The sequence below is a fragment of the Trichomycterus rosablanca genome, chromosome 4, assembly GCF_030014385.1.
Source record: "Trichomycterus rosablanca isolate fTriRos1 chromosome 4, fTriRos1.hap1, whole genome shotgun sequence".
NCBI classification, from domain to species: domain Eukaryota; kingdom Metazoa; phylum Chordata; class Actinopteri; order Siluriformes; family Trichomycteridae; genus Trichomycterus; species Trichomycterus rosablanca.
The window spans coordinates 31633177-31656651 of record NC_085991.1 but is presented as its reverse complement, the minus strand read 5'-3'; the positions used below and the strand labels follow the sequence as shown (position 1 = coordinate 31656651).

The 23475-nt window shown below is 37.7% G+C and overlaps 1 protein-coding gene across 3 annotated transcripts; it reads right to left on the bottom strand.

Annotated features, from left to right (window-relative positions):
* Window positions 1-544: 544 nt before the first annotated feature.
* Window positions 545-22437, bottom strand: cd99l2 (CD99 molecule-like 2). 3 transcript variants are annotated; one of them, XM_062994170.1, is made up of 11 exons: window positions 22271-22437; window positions 15708-15761; window positions 14333-14389; window positions 14035-14172; window positions 9489-9557; window positions 9045-9092; window positions 7638-7709; window positions 7457-7510; window positions 6261-6380; window positions 6110-6175; window positions 545-5393 (listed from the first exon to the last, which is right to left on the bottom strand). In XM_062994170.1, exons 1-11 carry the CDS (start codon window positions 22326-22328, stop codon window positions 5332-5334), a joined length of 798 nt encoding a protein of 265 aa, XP_062850240.1. In that variant the 5' UTR covers window positions 22329-22437; the 3' UTR covers window positions 545-5331. The 3 variants fall into 3 exon arrangements, with proteins under 3 accessions (XP_062850240.1, XP_062850241.1, XP_062850242.1); XM_062994171.1 differs by lacking the exon at window positions 9045-9092; XM_062994172.1 differs by lacking the exons at window positions 9045-9092; window positions 9489-9557.
* Window positions 22438-23475: the final 1038 nt, after the last annotated feature.

Sequence of the window (23475 nt, the reverse complement as noted above, 5' to 3'; positions counted from 1 at the left end):
ATACATCCCTTACTGGCAGTGCAAATCTAAAACACTTCAGAAAATCCCTTCCTTACAAAACTTCAAAAGTCAATGCACAAGGTAAGAAAACTTGGATATCTACAGCTAGGTTACCAAAGCATGCATTTATGGTTTCACTCTTATTAGCAGTATTGCAGTTCCTATACAACAGTCGCCAGAAATTCCAGATTTTCTTCAAAAACAAATGCAACCTTTGAGACTACGTGAAAAGCCTTTTTATAGATGTAGCTACAATGCTCAAATCCACCACAGAGGGAAACTGGCTATAACAGTCAATTTATGAAGAAAGCACTAAAGCAGGTTTAATTCATTGTTAAAATGTACACCTTCAAGGCATTTGTGAATTAGACATTTTGCTACATAAAAAACCCAGTTACAATCACTAGAATGTGAGCCTTTGCTCTTTTTGTCTTTGGTGTTTTTTTGCCATTCACATATTATTAAATAGTACATTCAATGGGCATTTTTAGTTTATAAACATGAGTATGGAATAAGGGCTTGACTAAGACTTTGGTGAAAAAGGTTGATGTTTAAATTTAAAGTTTATTAGTTACAAATCATTTTAGTACACAGTTAATTACGGTCAACTTGTGTCTAATCACGTTTGGCAGCTCCACTTTACCTTGTCTATTAAATAACATTAAAAGACCAAATAAAACTTAATGATGTCCTAGATTTATGCCATTTAACCTAATTTCTTAAGGTTTAACAATCAACACTGTCTATGTGCAATTAAGGTAACAGCTTCTTGTTACCCCACAATATCAAGGGTACCTGCTCCTATCCACAATTAATCACATGAAGGTCAAATATTAATGGCAACCTAACAAGAGCTTCACCTGATTCCACCTGTTTAATCACTTGGCATTTGTCTTGATAGCTTGCTTAAAACCAGTGTTGTTTAGTTCTAGTCCTAAAGTATCTGCCACACTTAATTAAACAGCTATTTGGTTGAATCAGGGGTGTTTGGAGCAACAAAAAAAACATAAAGATCTGACACACTTCAAAATCAGGACTGAAAAACACGATGCTAACCAGGGACGCTGATTTTTAAACATGCCTTCAAATTCAGCTCAGCTGCACCTAATAAATGTAGTTGTGTGGGTGTGTTTGTAACTCTTGGGTTCCACCCTAGATCTCTCAGCTGCAGTGTTGTTTATGGATGCTAATGATTAACTGTTAAAAAAGTGATTGTTTATGTAATTAATGTAAAGAACGTTGGACCCAGCGCGCATGCACCAGCTACGGTTCTAACCTCATTCAGAGGATCAACCCAAACATGATAACTTAACGCTGATGTGGATATTTTGCGTCATGCACCAATATAAAGGTAAATCTCTGCTAATCATTTTAAAATAACTATAATTTATTGTCTGAGTCAGTTTGTGATTAGCATGTTTAGTTTAGGTTTGTAATATTTTAAAAGCTGAAGTGGTTCTGTACACGGTGTTTATGTTCATCCTACTGTTCTACTTGTCGGTATACTGTTTATTAATCACTAAAACGTGAGACTTATGTGTTTTACCTAGAACGTGTTTTATATTTTGGTGGGACGCTTGTCTGTTTGGTTAACCGGCAACTAATGGTGTTCAGTTATCGGTCAAAAGAAATGGTTACAATTTGAATCCCTAGTGCTGCACATAAAATATTAAATGTAAATAGATTTGACATCATTTGACATTATTTGTCTGTGTTTAACATTGCTGTAACTAGCCGCTCAGGTGGCGCAGCGGTAAAAAGTACGCTAGCACACCGGAGTTGGGGTTTCGAATACATCGTATCGAATCTCAGCTCTGCCTTCCGACTGGGCGGGGCGGCTGCATGAACAACGATTGGCTGTTGTTCATAGGGGTAAAAAGTCGGATCATAGGTTCTCATAACTGGTGCAACTGCAGCCCCTGCTGGCTGACTAATGGCGCCTGCACAGGGCTGAGGAATAATGCTGATGGGGGTGTGGCCCTCCGTACACAGTGCCCGTCAGTGTATGAACTCGACTCGTGTAGGTGAAATATGCAGTCTGTACTGACTGTACGTGCCGTAGGGGGCGTATGTCAGTTGAGAAGCGTCCTCAGTCAGCGGTGAAGGGTCGAATCAGTATAGAGGACAAAATCAGGGTAATTGGACACGACTAGATTAGGGGAGAAAATTGGGAGAAAAAATTGATAAAAGATTACATGGCATGACAAATTAACATTAAAAACACAAACATTGCAAACTTCTGTTTTTTTTGGTTGGAAAGAGGCAGCTATAAAACAACCACTGATAAGATTTGTGTAATAGTTTTCATCACAGCGTGAGACAGTTGGTGTGAATGTATTGCTTTTTGAAAGAAGGACCAAAAATTGAACTAAATGCACACTCATCTGAAGCATTGGGTCTTAACTGCTACATTCAGTACTGTTCTCCCTACTGTATGTGCTGCTGTATTTCTGTGCACAGAGTAAGGCAAGTAAATAACCAGCAGCAATAAGTGGCGAAAAACATAGCAAAGGTGCATCAAAAGTAGGCTGTTCAAGGAGGTGACAGGACTGGGAAAAGCTGGAATATCTCAGCTAGTAAAATGGCTGTGTTTCAAATCTCATCTACAACACATTCAGTCTTTATAGCTAAAGTTATCCAACAAGTTTTATCCAACCAATTATATCCTAATTTTGTTGCTGTCAGTTCTATCTGATTGTTAAGTCTTCACTTAACACTCAACAGTTATCAGTCTGGAGGGCTGAGAGCTATAGCTACCACATAATTTTTCTCTGCAGCTCATGCAACAACTTTGTCACCTTCTTCCAAACATGTTGACTCCTCACTTTCTCCATAACTTTAGACAATTGAGATTGGTTATCACCCTAATGAATAATATGGGAGAAATAACACCCTTCCTAAAACTCCTGGTCATGCTGGATATGGCATAACAAGCATCAAAATGTCTGGAAAATAGGGCAAATGCTTTACCGTTTGCTGTTTAGAAGCATCCTGTATACATTTTGACTAGTGGTATAGACCACTAATGGATAAGCTGGGTGCTGGTAAATTGCGTATCGTGTTCCTCCACATTAGTGCTAAAGCCTTCCAACACGTCTCATTCAGCATATGAAGAACTCTTTGGCCCATATGCTGAATGATGTACAAGAGCAGCAGGAAAAACTGTTATGCAGTGGACCCCAATATCAAAGTTCCACATACACTTGCACTTTATCAGTTAGGGGAGAGGTAACCACTTTCGAGAGAAAGCCTGGTCTTGCCTATATGACAAACAATTATTTAGTCACCTATTTTTGCGACTTAAACACCTTCATATAGAGTCATACAGAAAATTGTCTATGAGTAGAATATGTAAAGGTAATTTATTTGAAAGCTACACTGGATCCCTTAAATCCACTAACAAACCCATTCACACAACAATACTTCTAGAGCACATCCTTCTAATAAAAGAAGCAAGTCACCAAACAGGTCTATTGAAACACAGCCATCATTTCTAAGGCAACAGCAAAAGCGATGGGTAAAAGAGTCTAAAGAGTTAAATACATACAGGTCTATGCCTGAATACTCTACTGTTAATCTGACAGCTAGGACAACCCGATTGAACGACCGCTGAAAGTCTAGGGCACACAAATACAGCTATACATAAATGACGAGTGTGTATATAAAGATACACCAGTATTCAAATACAAACTTGAATTCACGCAAAACATATTTTACAAACACAATATTGTTAAAAAGTTGCGAAAAGGTAAGTTCCCTAACAATACAAACCGTAACATTTGTTCTAATGTAGGAAAGACCTGCGTTCTACATATTTTATCTATTAGTATTATCTCACACAACTGTACTCGAACATGTTCATTATAGCTAATGTACCGACTGGTCTGTAAGTCTTCTACCACTATTGTAACAGTAATCAAAACACACACAACAGAGAAAGTTAGTAAACAGTTTCTTCATCACAATCACACGTGTACTCAATTCCAGTTGTAAAGCAAATGAAAGTGTGAGCAGCCATGGGTTTGTTTCACTTCCGTCTAAGTCTTTTTCTTTTCCTTCTCTAAAAACATCTACTCGGTCACAAAAAACCTAGTATTTACATGAATTCCTTCAAATTACTCCTTAAACAGGGCATATATGTACAATTCATGTCAATATGTTTAAATGTAAAAAAGGACACGTAAAAACATTATACATTTTTAGCCATTAGAAATGATTTTAACAGCACATTCATCAGTAATCCATTTGTAAACTAGAGAAAACCAGCTTTGGTCCTGCAGGTCCAGCACAATGCAGATTTCTCTGCTCTAACATGTATGAATGGGTGTGTGTGTATAGCAATTATGTAGAGCTAAAGATCAATATTTAACAAAGTGAACTTTACCTTGTAGCATTTCAGCCACATACCTAGCCTGACCTGACACAGGAAGGAAAATAGCAGAGAAATCATTTGATATATAAATTCAACTGCCCCAAATACATGATTTATTATTGTTAAAGTATTTTACAGCACAACGAGACTTCTTACAGGGCTCTTAAGGGGTTAAGTATGGCTGTGTTCAAACTTTTGAAAATGAGGAAATACAGAAGTAAGGATGTCTTAAAATTTTAACCACTACCACAAGTCGTCTAGCATTGTCCCATAGTGTTGCTCCTAAAAACTGTAATTGTTGTGTACGAGTTTTAATAGTGTTTATCAATGTTTAACAGATGTTTTAACAAAATCCAGAATTATCAAGGGAGTGCTTGTCTGTTGTGCATTACATTACAACCAGAATACATTACTCTGGTTGTGATCCTGTGTGTTTTCATACATATGCTAGATTTAGATTCAGGAAATCTACCAATTGTGCTGGACAATAATACAGAACCAGAACTGATCTCCCTTGCCATAAAACGTTCCCTCTTAAAGCAGATACATAAAGCATCGCCATCATCATCACTGTTATTTCATTAGTGGACATGTCAATTAGTTTGATGATACACACTATTTACACGGTGATGCTCTCATTAAAGTGTGAAAGCAGCTTGATAAACCCTGAAAATGTGAGGCAGCGTGAATCAATGAATGTAGACTGTGTTGCCTTCACTGAAGCAAAATATACACATCAACAACAAACATGATCATTTTTGTTCTGAATTTCCAACTTCATAAGGGTAACAATGTAAACAGTCACATTAGTGGTGATGAAGGCAAACATTAAAATAAAATAAGTATTCACAGATCATTTGATTTAATCCCATAGCCGAAGATGTAGATGTCATTTTCTATCCCTATGGTGGGTCTGCACTGAGCAGTGCTCTCTCTTCTTGCTGGAAATGCATGACTGCTTACACTACATTGTCATCTGTGGGCGGCTCAGCGTTTGGGGGCTGGAGTAGAGTTTGCTGAACTGAATGGACAAAGAATGAAAGGTTTATCAGTTCAAATTATATTTATTTATTTATTAGGATTTGAACGTCATGTTTTACACTTTGGTTACATTCATGACAGGACAGGTAGTTACTCATTACACAAGATTCATCCGTTCAAGTCTTTTAATATTAAACAGTCATGGACAATTTAGTATCTTTAATTAATCTCACTTGCATGTCTTTGGACTGTGGGAGGAAACACACGCAGACATGGGGAGAACATGCAAACTCCACACAGAAAGGACCCAGACTGCCGCACCTGGAGATTGAACCCAGGACCTTCTTGCTGTGGGGCAACAGTGCTATCCACTGAGCCACTGTGCTGCCCTTGGTCAAATTATAAGTAGACACCCAACAGTCTCCAGCTAATTAACCAAAAATAGGGATGCCCCAATCTCATTTCATTATATCCAATCCATCAGGCATAGAAACCAGGTATCTGAGCTCTTAGTATTCTCTTGAAATACTAAGGATAACCTAATCCTGTTATCCTATGGGAAATGAGAATACTCTCTGTAGCCAAGTTAAACATCAGCCTTCTAATTAAAATAACAGTGTTTTAGGCTAACATCAGCCCAGATACCTAATGACCAAGTACATAATTGATTACCATGTTTAAAACATGTATTTTTTAACATCAGAACATATGCCGGTGTACATAAGGGTATAAAAGAAAAAGAGTCATGCGCTGTACCTTGGGGTTCCTGGGCCACCACAGCGTCCGGATTTTCTGCCTTCACCATGTCTGCATTCAGGCTCTCTGAAGAAAGTTATGTTAAAAATGAGGTACACTGATTTCAGTTCAGAAATGCTCTAACAGTAACATGTTAGCTGCTGGTTCTTACGTTGTACGCTGAAGCAGAATTTTTTCTTCTGGTATGAGATGTAGCTGCTCACTGCACCGACCAGTGCCATGACGACAGCACTTGCAATGCCAGCGATGGTGACAGTCTCTGGCATATCGTCTAGAGATGAACAATTTGGGAAAAAATAAGAGATGTAAAAAAGGTTATTTCATTACAAAACACAGTAATCAAACAATAAATCAGAATATTCAGATTTGTTACTGTCATTACTTCTGTAGTTTCTGATAAAATAATGATTTGTTGCATAAATGCACAATTAGGGCGCTCAGGTAGCACAACAGTAAATTACGCTAGTTGGTCGGTTGGGCGTCAATAGATTCAGATGCAACATGCTGTATGAATAAGCTTCAAGTTGCAACACTATACAATTATGTGGATACTTGACCATGAGCTTGTTGGACACCCCAATTCAAAACCATTAAAACCAAACTGTCTGTTAACCCACCCAACCTTTGTGGCCACTGTTCTTGAAAGGATTTCCACAAGTTTTTTGAGTGTGCCTGTGAGAATTCGTCTGTTCTATATTCTGCCAAAATATAGTTGTTCCAGTTCAGTCAAAAAAGCATTTGTTAGATCAGGCAATGACACTGGACAAAAAGCCTAATTCGCAAACCAGTTCAGGCCAGCGCTCTCTGCAAGCAACTGAAGTTTCTTCACATCAAACGTAAGTTGTGCACAGGGCCACGGTGATGCTGGAACAGATCTATGTATATATTTATGTATATGATGTGGCTAAAACCCATATACTCAGTAAGGTTTGTTTGTTTGTTTATTAGGATTTTAATGTCATGTTTTACACTTTGGTTACATTCATGACAGGAACGTTAGTTACTCATTACACACAAGGTTCATCAGTTCACAAGGTTATATCGAACACAGTCATGGACAATTTTGTATCTCCAATTCACCTTGCTTGCATGTCTTTGGACTGTGGGAGGAAACCAGAGCACCCGGAGGAAACACACGCAGACACGGGGAGAACATGCAAACTCCACACAAAGGACCCGGACCGCCCCACCTGGGGATCGAACCCAGGACCTTCATGCTATGAGGCGACAGTGCTACCCACTTAGCCACCGTGCCACCCTACTCAGTAAGGGAGGTGCCCACATACTGTACATTTGATTATATAGTGTGTTATACCCACTGTAACAGAAAATGAATATAATTCATACTATAATCTGTGTCACCAGTAGGGTTCACATTGCCGCCTGCATTTCCTCGTCCACCTGCAAAAACACAAAGAGCCGTCCATATCACATGGTTCATCGATATTACTTTGTTTAATATAAAACTGACATACAGTCAAGTTTTGCAGGGATGAATAGTACTGAAAACATAATCTAAAAACCCTACCTTTCCCTTTGTCAGGTTTGTAGGTGTCATCATTTCCCACATCAATAAGATCCAAATCAGAAAAGCTCCCACCTGCGACAAGAGGCAGTTAAGTCTTTGTGCATAGTACAAAAATCTCTTTTGGATGGTTTGTACTCCTAGTAAGAGCCCCAGCTTCTCCACAGAGGTGAGTCACACAAAGGACTAAGTAATTTATTTAAAGATTTAGAGAAAGGTCTTAATAAAGCAGAAGCAAATGTCACAACATCCCAAAAGTGCAGGAAGTAAGCTGCAACAAGATCCAGCAGAAAATATACAGCTGGAGTCAGAAGAGTATGTACACCTGTGAGAAACATGTATGTCAAAGTAATCTTGGCATTTTTATGACTTCTACAATAATCATGTTGTTCTATTTCTGTAATTAAAAGATTCAAACACATGTTCTGAACTTCTCATTAGTTTTTTTTTTTTTAAGTTTGTTCTGCTAATTAGCATTTTTTTCTAGTATATTTTTACATTTACAGCATTTAGCTGACTTTTTTTCAGAGCAACTAGCCCAACAGTGGCAACTTGAACCGTTGACCTTCTGATCAGTAGTCCATAACCTTAACCACAAAGCTACTACTGACCTGCATACACCTGCATACAGCACCCCTACCCCTAATATTTAGTATTTGAAGCAGGGATTACTTTCTTGCATGGCACCTTGCAGCCAATGGTGCAGCTCACTTGACTGTGGACACTGACATTAACTTCCAACAGCTTCTAATTCATGACAAACTCGTTTTCCCTTCAGCATTAGGTAAACGTTTGGGATTTTTTCCCAACTTAGGCAAACAGACCACTGCTCTGTGCTGTTCTATGTACTACAAACAACTATTTATACAGATGATCTTTAGAGCTTTCAAGACTTTCTCAATGTAATGCATGGGACTCTAACTAGCTCTATTTATTTGGCCAAAGAGAAGTCGCCAGCTACCATCAATTGTAAACAAGGACTAATTTAATTATCCAAAGTGCTGTATGTATTTTTGACCATGCAGATTTTCTCAAACTTTTAGAAACCCCACAGTAAAATGAAGAAGAGCGATACTAGACATACAAGTTCCTTTACAAGTGTATATATGCAACATTTGACTTCAACTGTATGCACAGTTACACAAAGCTGGCCACCTGGAGCCCAACAACCATGCAGGGTATTTATCAAGCGTTGGGTACAACAGCAGAACAGGATGGTTTATTAGTAGGATGAGCTTCTTATATAAATATTATTACAATTTTAAAAGTGCTGTTTGGACCTTAAATCCAAAATTAAGTCTGCAGAAAGAAAGATGGTTAAGACTGCAGCAAAAAGATAGATGTAGAGGAGAGAGTTAATTCCCATTCCAGTCAGTGTCACCCATAGACGAGCCACCATGAGTTCCTTACCAGAACTTCCACCTTTGGGTTTGTTGCCACCTCCAGAAACATCTTTATCTAACAGGAACATAAAATGCCTGAGTTTCCAAATAAATGTATCATCTTTATAAATTAAAATACAAGAAACTTTAAATAAGGTGAATCGGAATTTCTACTTCATTATATTAGTATTTTTAGACCTACTTTAAAGCCTATCTAATAAAATGCCCAATGAGTGCAGATACAAGGAAGGTATAGGTAAGATAAAAATACCATTTCTGTGTGTAAAACCAGTATAGAATTGTTTTCCCAGGTTCTACAGCTCAAGCTGATTTAAAATGTAACTCAATTTACTGTGACTGTTCATTTCTTAATCAGCATTACATAGCTTGACCAGGTACATGAAGAATGCACATTTGATAACATCATAAATAAAAAAGATAATAAGATAAAGAAAAGATGAGAGAGACACACCTCCTTTACCTTTACCTCCGATGTCATTTTTGGGGTCCAAAGCATCGCTAAGGTCAAACTCACTTGAATCTATACAATAAACATTATGCATTATAGTGTTTGCATTTTGTTAATTCTTATGAAAACATAATTAATTTTAAGTAAAACAGCAATATATTATGTTTACTGTATTGAGCCTTACCAATATTCTGGCCATAAGAGTACGAAACATGTTTAATAAATAAAATGGTTATACAGACACGTGACATTAAATGAAAACTTGAAAACAATCAAGCTGTGAGGCCACCAAGAGCTGTTTTAAAGCACACTGGCATAAATTCTACAGAGCATTTCTTTATTTGGTGTCCTGGTAAATGTGGGGGAGAGCACGGTCTAACACTTCTGCATAAAATCTCCTGTAGGTGTTAAGCTGGGTCAAAATCTACAAAACCCATTTCCAAAGGAATTTTGTAAAATGCAATAAAAACAAAGAAATTATTTTCACTGTTTTCGCAGTCCAACTTCATTGTATTTTTTTTTCTTTTTTAATTTTTCCCCTTTTTCTCCCCTTTAGCGCATCCAATTGTTCAATTTGCATCGTGCTTCCTCTCTGTCTATGCCGAACTCTGCCGTGGCCGAGGACATTGAAGCTAACCCATATCCCCTCCGAAACATGGGCAGCAGCCGGATGCATTTTTGCCACTCACACATTGATGAGTGTGGCGCCACCTAGCGTTGCATGCGGAGAGACACACCCTAAGGGCACTCTTCCTCATCTCTGTGCAGGCGCCTCTAATCAGCCGGCAGAGGTCGTAATTGAATTCTGACAGAGAGACCCCCACATCCGGTTCTTTGTCCCGCCCCCCTACTGAGCAACCGGCCAATCGTTGCTCATACAGCCACTCAGCCTCGAACCGGTGAGGCAGAGCTGGATTCGATACGACGTACTCAGAATCCAGCTCTGGTTGCAGCGTGCCTTTTTACCGCTGCGCCACCTGAGCGGCTAACTTCATTGGATTTTCAATGTTGTACAACCACATTTTGAATTTAATGCCTGCAACTCAAAAAAGGTTGGAACAGAGGCATGTTTACCAGTGTTTCATCTCATTTGCATTTAAATTTGGAAATGGCTTAGCAGTCTATGGTTGCTGTTGTCTGATTTTTCTCTTTATGGTGCACCACACGTCTTTAATAGGAGACAGATCTGAACTGCAGGCAGGCCAGTCAAGCACACACATTCTGTGTCAACTAACCAACTAACTAGTTGAACTAATTGTTAATTTTCTCAAGTTTGCTACAAAGTGGTGAGCTACAACCCATCTTTGAGTCTTTTGTGGATACAACCACGAGTTAAGATAATAAACAAATCACAGATTCTTGTTTTCGTTGCACTTTTAAAGATGTCCTAACATCTGGAAACGGGGATTCTAATTCTCTTGCATACTTTTTATCAGGTCATCATCAAGTGAGATATTTAAAAAGGTGTTTAAGCTATTCTTGAAGTAGACCTCACACTGCAAAATTAGGTGCTGCCAATTGCTTAAATTGTATGCTTGAAATGGAGGTACTGTAACCCAGGAAAAAAAACACTTCTATCAGGACAGTGAGAACTTTGTACTGATTTATATTGACCCTTTCTTTTAAGACGACAAGTGGTCCAAAATCATAACAACTAACCCTTCACAGCATCTGTAACCTTTTACTGATTTATTCAAAGAGTTTCTTTAATTAGTCACATGTCTGTGTATGACATTAATTATAGTATAGTAATAGTTACAATAGATAATACAAACAACATAGTTGACATGCAGTAAAACACTTAATTCACTGAGAAATGTCTCAGTGAACACAGATACATATGCAGCTTATGGGATGCATGTTTTTTTTCTGAATGAGAACAGTAATTACAACCAAAGAACTTGGGTCTATAGCAACATGTTCAATTGAAACAGAAAATGGAACACAACATTAGTATGTTACATTGAGGTGGACAATATGGCAAACGTATCACATGAAGATACGTTTATATCAGTTTCACAATATATTACTATCACAACATACAGTATGTTTGTGCTTTAAAATTGTAGTGGCACATTGAAAGCCAACAATACAAACCAAATGGAATTGTCTTATTATTTCATTTATTTTAAGTAACCATTTCATTCTGATTATGGTTGCATTGGTCCAAAGCTCACCCAGAAACACATCCTAGGCAGTGCAAGTGACCCATTTACTAAGCAATACACAGTTAAGGGGACTTAACTAGCCAGAGGAAACGCAACACAACGCAACACAAGTATCGAACAACTAGCCAGGGGGAACACAACACAAGTATCGAACAACTAGCCAGGGGAAACACAACACAAGAAGCGAACAACAAGAAAGTATCATTGTATACCAGAATGTAGAGGCAACTTTTAAACTCAGGTCCACACTACCTGTTTTAATGTCTATTAAAATACCATTACCAAAAATACCAAAAGTACCAATACCAAGGCTGAAAATAATATAAATTCTGTTTTTCTTAGGTATTGGTGGTCCCAACAGGCACCAAGACAAATGTCTGCAACACCAATAAAAAATACTTTACAATATTTCTCTTAATTTTCTCATTACTGGTAATTAACCGTAAAATGATTTAACTTTACATGACAGTGTTTAATAACACATACTAATTGAAGTACTAATGTTCAATATGTTTCTGGGGGAATAGTGTCAGTAGGGTTTGTAACCCTCACCAAGAAAAACAGATGAAGGTAACCTAGAATGAGACAATGAAGTTGGTCAGAATTATAAAGGACTCCCATGATATTTAAGAAAAGTATCGTGATAGAGTATAACATATGAGCATATCATCATATTGTCCAGCCCTGTGTTACATACTTTTGTTACATTTAACAATGCACCTGTAGTAATGCAAAAAAATTGACTCCTAAATGAACAAGCAGACTGTTGTGTGGCTCCACTGAAGAACCAACAACACAATACACACCAGCCTTACGAGGCGGGGCAGAGGTTCGACGGGGTCTGGATGTTGTGCAAGGCAACAAGGCAGGCCGCACAGTGGGCTCAAAGAAATCAGCGAGTGGATCCTCTGTCAGTGAATACTAGTAGATTAGTAGGGTTAAAACATGCACAAATGTTGCTTCATTTGTTAGGATAGGATAACAATGAGTATTGGATTAGAAACAGTGCTATTGTTAGAAATAGATGTAAAGAACGATACAACACAACAGAATGCTAAATCAGTAACCATGTTTATCACTTACTATCTGTAATCTGAATAATAGTTTAACTGGAGTAGAAAACAATACTCAATTAGAAGATTGTATCCAAATAAACAAGGTGGATAATTCTTTACAAAATCCATGTGTACATTTTTCTCTGGTTTTAGAGATTAAATATTTAATTATCAATAAGTTGGATGTGGCATCCAGGTAAGAAGGAAAATAATTATATGTGATTTTCATTGTTATAATGTTGACAAATATGACTGTGTGACTAATTGAAATTGAAGGAAACAAAGAAATTGGCACATTATATTTGTTATATTTATATATTTCTTATTTTTTATTTTTCCACATTTAGCAGACGCTTTTATCCAAACAACTTACAGGATTAAGACAGTAAACTGACTAAGCAATTAAGGGTTAAGGGCCTTGCTGAAGGGTCTAACAGTGGCAACCTGGCAGTGGTGAGACTTGAACCTTACCACTAGTGGTTAACTTGACCTTTCGATTACTAGTCCAGTTCCTTAACCACTAGGCTACAACTGCCCAGATATACATTATATTGGTTAATGTCTTTATCCGTTTACTTTTTTAGGCAAATTAATATTTTGCCACCAGTATTTCAACATGTTCTGTCCACTGTTTAATGATTGACAAGTAGTTCCTACTTACAAGCTAATTATATGTAGACACATAGTACAAGCTTATATAGTAAAACGTTTTTACAATGTACTCATTACACCTGTAATAGGGTTAAAGTCCTACAGCTGGATAGTTGTTCATCACATCACTAAAATCATCACATGAACAATGTCACATAAATAACAGTCCTATGATATTGTGGTTTTCATAACAGCCGTAGTGCACAGTACATTTAAACAGAACTAATTAACCTAAATTTATAAAACTCTTTGTGAAAGAGATCTTGTAAAAAACAACCTTATATTGCATGGGGTGTAGAGTAAAGCTTTATTGACGGGTCACTGATTGGTTTTTCCTTAAGGCAGCCCTGACCTGAGTAGGACAAAGTGACCTTGGGTTTTGTCGAAATCAATTCTGTACAATAACCTTTACTGTCTTTGAAGTCATTATTCTGCAGAGTAAGTGCTACAGTCCTGCTCAAGCTGAAAGCAGAGATAATCAATATTTGTTGCCAGTCAAAGCAAACTGGAGCTCTTTTTCCTCCAACATGGCAACACATTGATTTCTAAGGAACATGCAGGAATAAGCAAGCTTAAGGCCAAGCTTAAAAAAGCAGCTAATGCAGTGCACTGGATATAACGGAAATGCCATCCTTCTTCTGAAACAGAAATCTATTTGATATTAATGACTCTCACCTGGTTTAGGTTTTGGCTTCTGTGTGGGTTTGACTGGGTCTTTGGGCTTGACAGGGTCTTTGGGCTTGACAGGGTCTTTGGGCTTGACGGGAGGCGCTTGGGTAGGTTTAATATCAAAAAAGTCTAAAAGGCTTAGGTCTGCAAAGCAACATATGGGACAGTGTTAGAACAAGGACTGAGAACCACAGTTAGTCAGTTATATTCAGGTGCTGGGGTTTAAGGAATTGTTAGAGTAGAACAAGAAATAACAATGGCAGTAGCAAAATAAACTTGTTGAAATGTAAAAAGATGCAATTACCTTCCCCTTTTCCTCCTCCTCCTCCAGCAGGCTCTTTAGGTTTGGGTTTAGGTGTTACTGCAGGGGAAAAAACACAGTTAAAATGAATATTGGTCAGATTCCAGAATAAAAATAAAACAGATAAATGTGATTTGATATACAGTCTTCAATGTGACATCCACTGGATTAACTACATGATCTGAGTCACATTATATCCTGTTTAAAGCAGATGTGGCTTAGTAGTTAAGGTATCAAACTACACATTGAAAGGGTTGGTGGTTTAATTTTTAACATTAGTAAGCTGCCACTGTTATGCCCTTAACCTTTAGTTACATGGATTGTGTCCTGGCTGGATTATGAGTCACTTTGACTGCCATGTGCTTAAATGTATTGTTACATAAAATATATTAGGTGATTCTGAATGTGTTTATCATGAGTATTACACAATACGGCCAAAATATGTGGATATCTGACAGCTAGCTTGTTAGACGTCCCATCGCAAATCCATTAAAGCCTCCTCCACTTTTCTGTCTGTCTGTCTGTGCCCATTACATGAAAAGAACGTTTGTGGTCAGGCAGCCAGTCTGACAACTGACATTCTAATTTGCAAGTGCTAAGTGGGATTGAAGTCAGGGCTCTGTACAGGCTACTGGAATTCCACCACACCAAACTTGTCAAATCAAGTCTTCATAGAGTTCACTTCATGCACAAAGTTAAAATGGACTAAGAGAGGGTCCTTCCCAAATTGTTGTAACAAAGTAAAAATGCTTTTTATTATATTTAGAATGTATTGTATTACTTTTGCAAAGCATTGTATTGTCTGTAGACTGTCAATGTTAAATTAATGAGGCAAAAGTGGTTTATATCAATTTAAATACATTTATACAAATTTCAGAGTTTGTAATTAATGGCCACAGCAGATCTGTCTTGTAAATATGATTTAGTTTAAAAAGCTGACTAAGCAGGAAACCTACTTCAAGCAAAATACAATCATTACAATAATTTAAAGGGAACAGTGGTAGCCTAGTGGGTAGAGCTTTGGGCTATCAACCGGAAGATTGGCGGTTCAAATCTAGGCTCTGCTATGCAGCCACTGTTGGGTCCTTGAGCAAGGCCCTTAACCCTGTCTGCTCCAGGGGTGCCGTACAATGGCGGACCCTGCGCTCTGACCCCAGGTACCAAACAAGCTGGGATATGCAAAGAAAGAATTTCATTGTACTGTACACCTATATATCTATATATGACAAATAAAGTATATCTTCTTATCTTCTTCTTAAACCTACAAGTTAACAGGTAATGTTAAGAGAACATTACTTAATTGTTAAACCTTCAACTAATAAGGTATATGTAAAGTGGAAAAGCAATTATGTTTTTAAGCATTATATTATTTACTGACCAGCGGGCTTGTCGTCATCCAAAGCATCAGCCAAATTAAAGTCCTGCGCCAAACCTAGAACATAGAAAGACAACAAAGATGGGGACATGACTTTAAATTAAATAACTATTTTTAATTAAATAACAGCCACAATACTGTTAGAGAAGTTAGATAAAGAGGTGGTGATTTTACTGACATCAAATTACAGTTGCTTAGACATGCTCATCTGTAAAATACACAAATCTCCTGTTCACTGGTTAGGTTAATGGCAACCTAGTAAAATGTGATCACAACAACAAAATCAGAAGTAATAACAGCTGAACTTTGCACAAGGGAAATATTCATTTTTACACAAAAAACCTTTTGTATTCACATCACTCACAGAGATGGTATTTTATGAAGGAATTTCCCTGTTTGTCATTTTGAGAGATTAACAGGGACACACTGTCACTGGTGTAGGCTGACCACAAACTACTACAGTAGCACCCACTGGAAGGTAAGAGACAGAAAGCTATGATGCTGTTGCAAATTGAACCTGTACTGCACTGTCACTATTTCACTGTGCCTGTGAAACAGGTAAATGTAAGAATGCTTAATTTAACTGCTTTAGAACATGTGTAGTACTCTTACTGTATCTGTACATATACAATTAAAAAAACCTCTCATAATATCAAAATATTAGAGATTTAAAGATGTCCAAGATAAAGCTGTGCGAAAGGCCAGGTCAGATGCTTAAATAAAACAATTCACAACACCCAAATAAGCAGGGTGAGATTTAATTCCAAAAAAGGGGGACAATTTCTAAATATCTCTTGATAAAAAGCAAAAAATGGGACATTGTAAAATAAGACTGAAAAGTTTATAGAATATTCAAGTTTTAGGATTGAGGTATAAAAGTAGGATCCACCAAAGTCTTAGTATTTGCAAATAAAAATGGGTTGGAGCTCACCAGTAAGTGTCAAACATCAAGAGAGCCATCAATCTGTTCAATTCTCATTGTAAATAGTTTGATTTTTTAACATCTACCATTTATAATAGAGAAATCTTATTCTGTGGAGAGCAAAGCCAGTAACCACTTTTAAATGTGCCCGACCTTTGAGCCCTCAGACGACATTGCATAAGAAGCCATCATGCTTCTGTGATAAATACAGACACAAGGGCTTAGGGGTTCTTCAGAAAATCACTTTCACTTCCACAGTCCACTACTGCATCAAGAAATGCGACCTTAAACTACAATGCAAAGAGAAAGCCAAACATCAATTTATGCAGAAACGCCAAGATGGTCCCAAAGACAGTGAAAATGTGTGCTACCAATGTCTTTTTCTGGAGGTCCATTGTTATTTTAGCAACGTTTAAACCCAGCTGTCAGCCTAGTTTGTCAATCTGTTTCCTGTTCTCTGTGTAGCTAGTTGAATAAAGGTCCCTGCACTCCATGCCAGAATTAGTAACAGCACTTAAAGCAGTTTGTGTCCACCCACCCTTCTGCACCACAGTCAGGCCAGCTCAGCATGTTACTGCTGTGTCACATGGCCAAACTTGTATGAGCTACTAGTGTAGACCATGTCACAGCGGATAAATAGCTGATTCAGTACAATTATCTCTGTGCTCAAAGTACCTGAGACCTGGGCAAAAAATAAACCCAGTTTTGGTGAGTTAACACTATTATTATTATTATGGAGTACATTACCTATTACTGGGTCTACTGTTCATTCTATACCTACACAGATAAATATGAAACTACTGATAAACCGTCTTAGTCAAGCTATTATAAACCAAATCCCAAAATTCACTCCTAGTTTCATGCAATACATCAATGTGGACATTTGATTGTTTGAATAATCATTTCTATAATGACTTTGTCAATGTTGGGTGCAATACTATTTCAATAATTCAGGACATAAATTGATTTTTATAGTATGGAACTATGATTGGCCTGCAACTATTCAGCCCCATACATAGAAGGGTTACACCAGTATACAAATTATTAGCAGTTTGAGCAACAGTGGTTGTTCTTTTGTTGGTCTATACCAGATACCATACATACATAGCCTTGGCCACCTAACAACCTGTCAGCGGTTTGTGGCTTGTTCCTCCTCGGACCACAATAGGCAAGTACCCACCATGGCTGCCTGTGAGCAACCCTTGTTGCTTCTGAGACACTTTAGCATAGTCATCTGGCCATAACATTTTGGCCCTTGTCAGTGTCACTTAGGTCTTGATGCTGCCCATATCTGCTATATTCAAGTGCACCACGAGTAACTATCAACTGCCTAAAACTTAAAAAGATGCATAAAATATTAAATTAGTAATATCTAATAATATTATTAGATTAAATGCTGGGGGGTGGGTTACAAAAATCATTAGTTGCAGCCATACTTAATGGTATTAAAACTAGAGACTAGTTATCATGCCTAACATATAACAACTCGCCACAAAAAATTATAACTACTATTTAACAACACTGCTAAATTACTGAAAAAAAAAAACACTGGTCAGGGTTGCAGAGAGTCCGATTTCCATGTAATCACTGGGTGGAATGCATTAACACACCCCTGACAAAACGCCAATCCATAGTAGCGCCTCGGCCATCCTCTAATCCCCCAGACATAGAAACTCACATCTGACACCAAACCGGCCTATAGCAGCCCTGGGTCTTAGCGGTAAGGGTGAGCATAATTTATTGCTGCTTTTTTATTTATTTATTAGGATTTTAACATCATGTTTTAAACACTTTGGTAACATTCATGACAGGACAGTAATTACTGGTTACACAAGATTAATCAGTTCAAGTCTTTCATGTCAAACACGGAACCCACACAGACATGAGGAGAACATGCACTGAGCCTTTATGCTGCCCCACCCCCGTTTAAACTGTACTTATATTTTATTGTTAAATCAAATACAGAATTATTGATTTGGTTGGTATCTGCACTAATGCTAATCATAAGTGAATTAGTGCTTTCTTACCAGCAACCAGCACATAAGACCAGGCTGCAGATTTAACCCACACCCATGCATGAATAATGAATTGTTTGGTATAAGAAGATTGAGCATGAGGTTGCTGGTTTGGATCTAATTACAGACACATGAGGTGTGTCTGATCTACAAGAGGAGCCAGAAACTTGTAGTAGTCTGTAAACAGGCTCCAAATATTCATTTATCTTTTTTCAGCTATGCAGACTACTGCAAAATGAGGAGGGGGCATCAGTGTTAGTCTAATACTACTTAGAAATTTCTGTTACAAAGACACGAGTAGTATGTGTCAGTAAATAGAACAAACAACAGTTTAGCTGTGGAAATGTTTTTTAATGTTTAACAAAAGACACTTGTATAGACACCACCAGCTTTGTAAAAAAAAAAAAAAAAAAAAAAAAAAAAAGGCTGATGGTATCTTCCAGTATACTGCAGCCCCCAAAACCCTCACACACTGCACTCATTCTGCACCTGGCATTCTTTGTGCCAGCTCTCGCATGCGCAGTGCTTTCCACCTGCATGCTACTGCACACTGCTGCTTAGCACGAGGCCGGCATCACTGCCATTGTTAGGCGTGTTTCCAGGAGACAAACACACAGCGCTGTTTAGTAATCTGCTAACAGATTTGCTCTGTTTAGTAAATCATTATTATAGATGATGGGCTGAACTGTAAAATGGCATCAGGCAATGTATTTTGGTTAATACTACATCTCTCTGAGACTGATCATAAAAAATAAAATACTTTTAACAGCAGTGCCACAACCACACGTATAATCTTATCAAGATGCTGAATGCCAGGCTGGATGATGTACTTAGCATGTATAGTCTTGATTACACATCAAATTATTGTATTATACTATTAGGTGATCAGGGCTGCATTTTAATACTATTTTTATGTTAAAAAAACAATGCCAGTACAGTCTAGTACTAAGCAAATGAAATGGTATAAACATTTTAACGTGTGCCACTGCAACATCTTTACCCTTATTAAGGACAGCATGATCCTACACCACCTAAAATATACACCACTTCACATTAATATATAATTCAACTGGGCTATAATATGTTTTTAAATATTAATTAGGATATATAAGAATAAGAGAGTGTTCAGTGTCACTGCATGTTGTGCTCAACAAATAGAACCAATATTATAATGACATTTTATGATCCAAGATTACCCTGGACAGGGCAACAATCAATCACAGGGCTTTGGCCACCCTTCTGCTAAACATAGCCAAGCATGACTGTGTAGATCTCTAGACAGAATCTCTAAACCAAATCTCTAGACCGAATCTCTAGACCGCTGTGCCACCTGAGCTCCAATTCAAGACAGTATTACTTAAATACTTTTTTTGTTTTGGTGTAGATAACAACTAAATAAAACAATCCATTATTTAACACTGAAGAAATAATCAGTTTCTAGCATCTGTGTTCACCATTCCTTCTTAATGACCTCAATGTAAAGACTGTATTACATACCAGATTATTCTATCCCTATACTAGGCTATAGAGGCAGCCTTTGACTGGTACTTTTAAAAACATGACAAATAAGTAAGGCAATGCATTTTGGCTAAGGTAATATTACAGTGAGTTTGATTAGAGTGAATAAACCAAGCAAAAATAATTACACAATATGATTTTAAGAAATATACTGAATGTGGGAATGTCAAACGTGTTTTAACATGTTTTTATTGTATTTATGCATTTTCCACTTTTTTCTCGCTATATAGTTGTATCCAATTACCCTGGTAATATCTCTCCTCCACTGCTAAAGACCCCTACATTGACCGAGGAGGGTCGTACTTAACACATGCCCCCTCAGACACGTGGGCAGTAGCCAACTGCTTCTTTTTACCTGCACAAGGAGGGTGAACACAGAGATCAGTATCGCATATGGAGAGTCACACATTGCTGTCCATTAACCCGCCATCCCTGTGCAGGTGCCCTTGACCAAACTGCAGAAGCCTTAATTGCAGCAGTGACTGGGAATCCTTCCGGCCTTTCCACCAGGCAGATGTTATCTAATCATGTCTGTGTGTAGGCGCCCAGCCGACCGGAAGCAGGGAACATATTTAATCTACTATACATCCAATTCTATTCATTCGTTCATTTAGCCTGACATCACAGTGCATTAAAACCTTTAATACATTAAAAATATCCTTATATCCTTTCTATGCAAGAGAAAACCGGATCTGCCATGGGAATGTGGTGCATTTTTTAAGTCTGAGACAGCAAACAAACGAAATGAGCAATCATTTCTACAAAAAAATATGATAACATTAATGATATGAATATGAATTATAATATTTCACTGCTATGATATCAAATGACTCTGCATCTTAAATCTTAAATCATACAATGCATTTTGGGTAAGGCAACGCCCCTCCGAGACAATATTCACTGCCCTCCTATGCCCATGCTGATTGTACTCAGTAGGTACAGATTAAACAACGAAACTATACATCATCCCACAGCCAGGCTGAATAAGTCTAAATCATATATTTTCTTTTAAACTCATTTTAAAATATTATATATTAGATGACTTAATCAGTCAATGTAGGCACACGCCCCTCTGTTCAGCATCAGCACTCTGCGACAGTTATTACCATAATATGCTGAATGTGAGACTGCATAATGTACTCAGTGTGTGCAGATTACATAGCAGATCTGAGTGTAAAGGAGATATGGAAAGTTTAAAGTAATCTTAATACACAGTCATTAGAAAGTGAGATTTTAATATGACCTAATTTGATGCCCAAAGTGCTTTATCACTTTAGTGATCCTGACTATCAAGACCTTTAACACCCCAGAGGTGCCATATGACACCATATTCTTCTTTTTCCAGGTATTAGCTAAAGGATTTTTGTCTTTTTGGCAAAGCAACATTCAGATTCATTAGTGTCTAATAGTGTTTGGATTATGTACAGTTTTTTAATATGGGGTGATAGTTATTTATCACAGGAATCTGTCATGTTGGTGTTTGTGTGAGGTATGACATGGTGTAGTGAAAGATCTTGTTGTGACTAAAAGGTGAAATAAAAACACATACACTCTTTTATACACTTGCTTTTAACATTGGTCTCCTTATGTTTGTAGAGACTAAAAGCAATACAGTAATGAGTACAGCAGTTTTATTTTAAATATATGACAATTTCGACAGTCACTACATTTTGGTCAGACAAAACACTACTTTTCAGATTAACTGAACTTCATAAATATATAAATAAATAAATAAATAAATAAAAAATAGATATGTAACCACCTAAATGTTACATATCTCAGCACTAGGGTACATGAGTTACAAGTAACAATTTAAAAGCTAATGGAGAAATAAGAAAATGTGGTATGTTTATTTAGTTAGCTGTTTGGAACACAGCACTCGTCGAGTCTAGGTTCATTCTGGGTCACCGTTACCCAGCACAGTGTCTGTTAAAATAAAAGCCAAGTCTGGGTGCAAAACCAACTCAATTGTATCAACTGTTTCAACAATTATTCGGTCTATATAATATAATTCAGTTATTACGCAGTTAAAAAATCGAGAGCATGGAAATGTTTAAGTCAGCACGTTGAACCAGGGTTTTAACAAAAGAGGGCCACAGAGATTCACTCACCTCTCACCACTAACACAGAGAACAGGGCCAAAAGAGCCCACCCCGAAACACACCGCATGATTTAAAGTCCTGTAGTGGTTCAAGTGTTCGTCCTGTAAACAGATTTTCTGTTTAAACACGTAACGGAGACAGAAAACAGAAAAACAGATTCCAAACTGCCGCACAGAACCGCTGCAGTGTGAGTGAACGAGAGGCGGCGAGATTTCCGTTCAGTCACTGAAGGGCGGATCCTCTCTATTCACTCTCCTGGATAGTCTGTATACCCGTCTGATCCTTTATGTATTATTCAAGCACACACAAAGCACATTTCCAGAAAAGTTGGGGCATTTTGTAAAATACAATAAAAACAAAAGTAATGTGTAATGTGTAACAAAAGTAAAAAGAACAGATTTCCAGTGTTTTCACAGATTAGCTTTATTGTATTTTGTAAATATGAACACGATTAGAATGTGATGCCTGGAACACACTCGAAGTTGAGACAGAGCCATGCTCATCACTGTGTTATATCAGTGGCGGCTCCTGCCAAATCTCTCAGGGGGGCAATTGTTGCGATGATGGCCAAGGTGACCTGTTCAATGGGTAAATTAAAGCTTAAATAATTAACATCTTAAGTCATCTGTCAGTTTGCCCTCACAAATAACTTTGAACATGGGGAGAGACCAGCTTTACCATTAATCATAAAATGAAGTAAAGCCTTCACACTAACAATTTAATTCAGTCTTCATCAGATAGCATTTTATTTTAGCTGCAGCAGATCCAGAATAAAGATTGGCATCGGGGCTGATGTGAAGTGAATAAAGAAGTACAATTAAACAATTGGGTAGCTACAATAAGTGCAATCACAATTCACAATTAAAAAATTACATTACTTACTTGTAATTTTCATGTAACTTATATGACCCCCCCCCCCCCCCCCCCCTCCTGTAGATACTTGATGTTTAAATTTGGTCTGGGTGGCCCTAATTCTTTAGTTGCTAATTTATCCTGATTACACGATGGAGTTGCTCCGAACTGAGGTGATGGTAGATCGCGACACCAGGTTACGTGTGACGCAAGCACGTAAGTGCGTGCCCTCCCGGAAGCCATTCAGAATGTATTGCAGCGCCTGCAGTTCGAAAAAAGAGCCTTAATATGAGAGTCTGTGAGAGCAATCTGGGGCGATTTTTAGTCAGAAACTTTGTCATAATTTGTCTTCAATTTCAGTT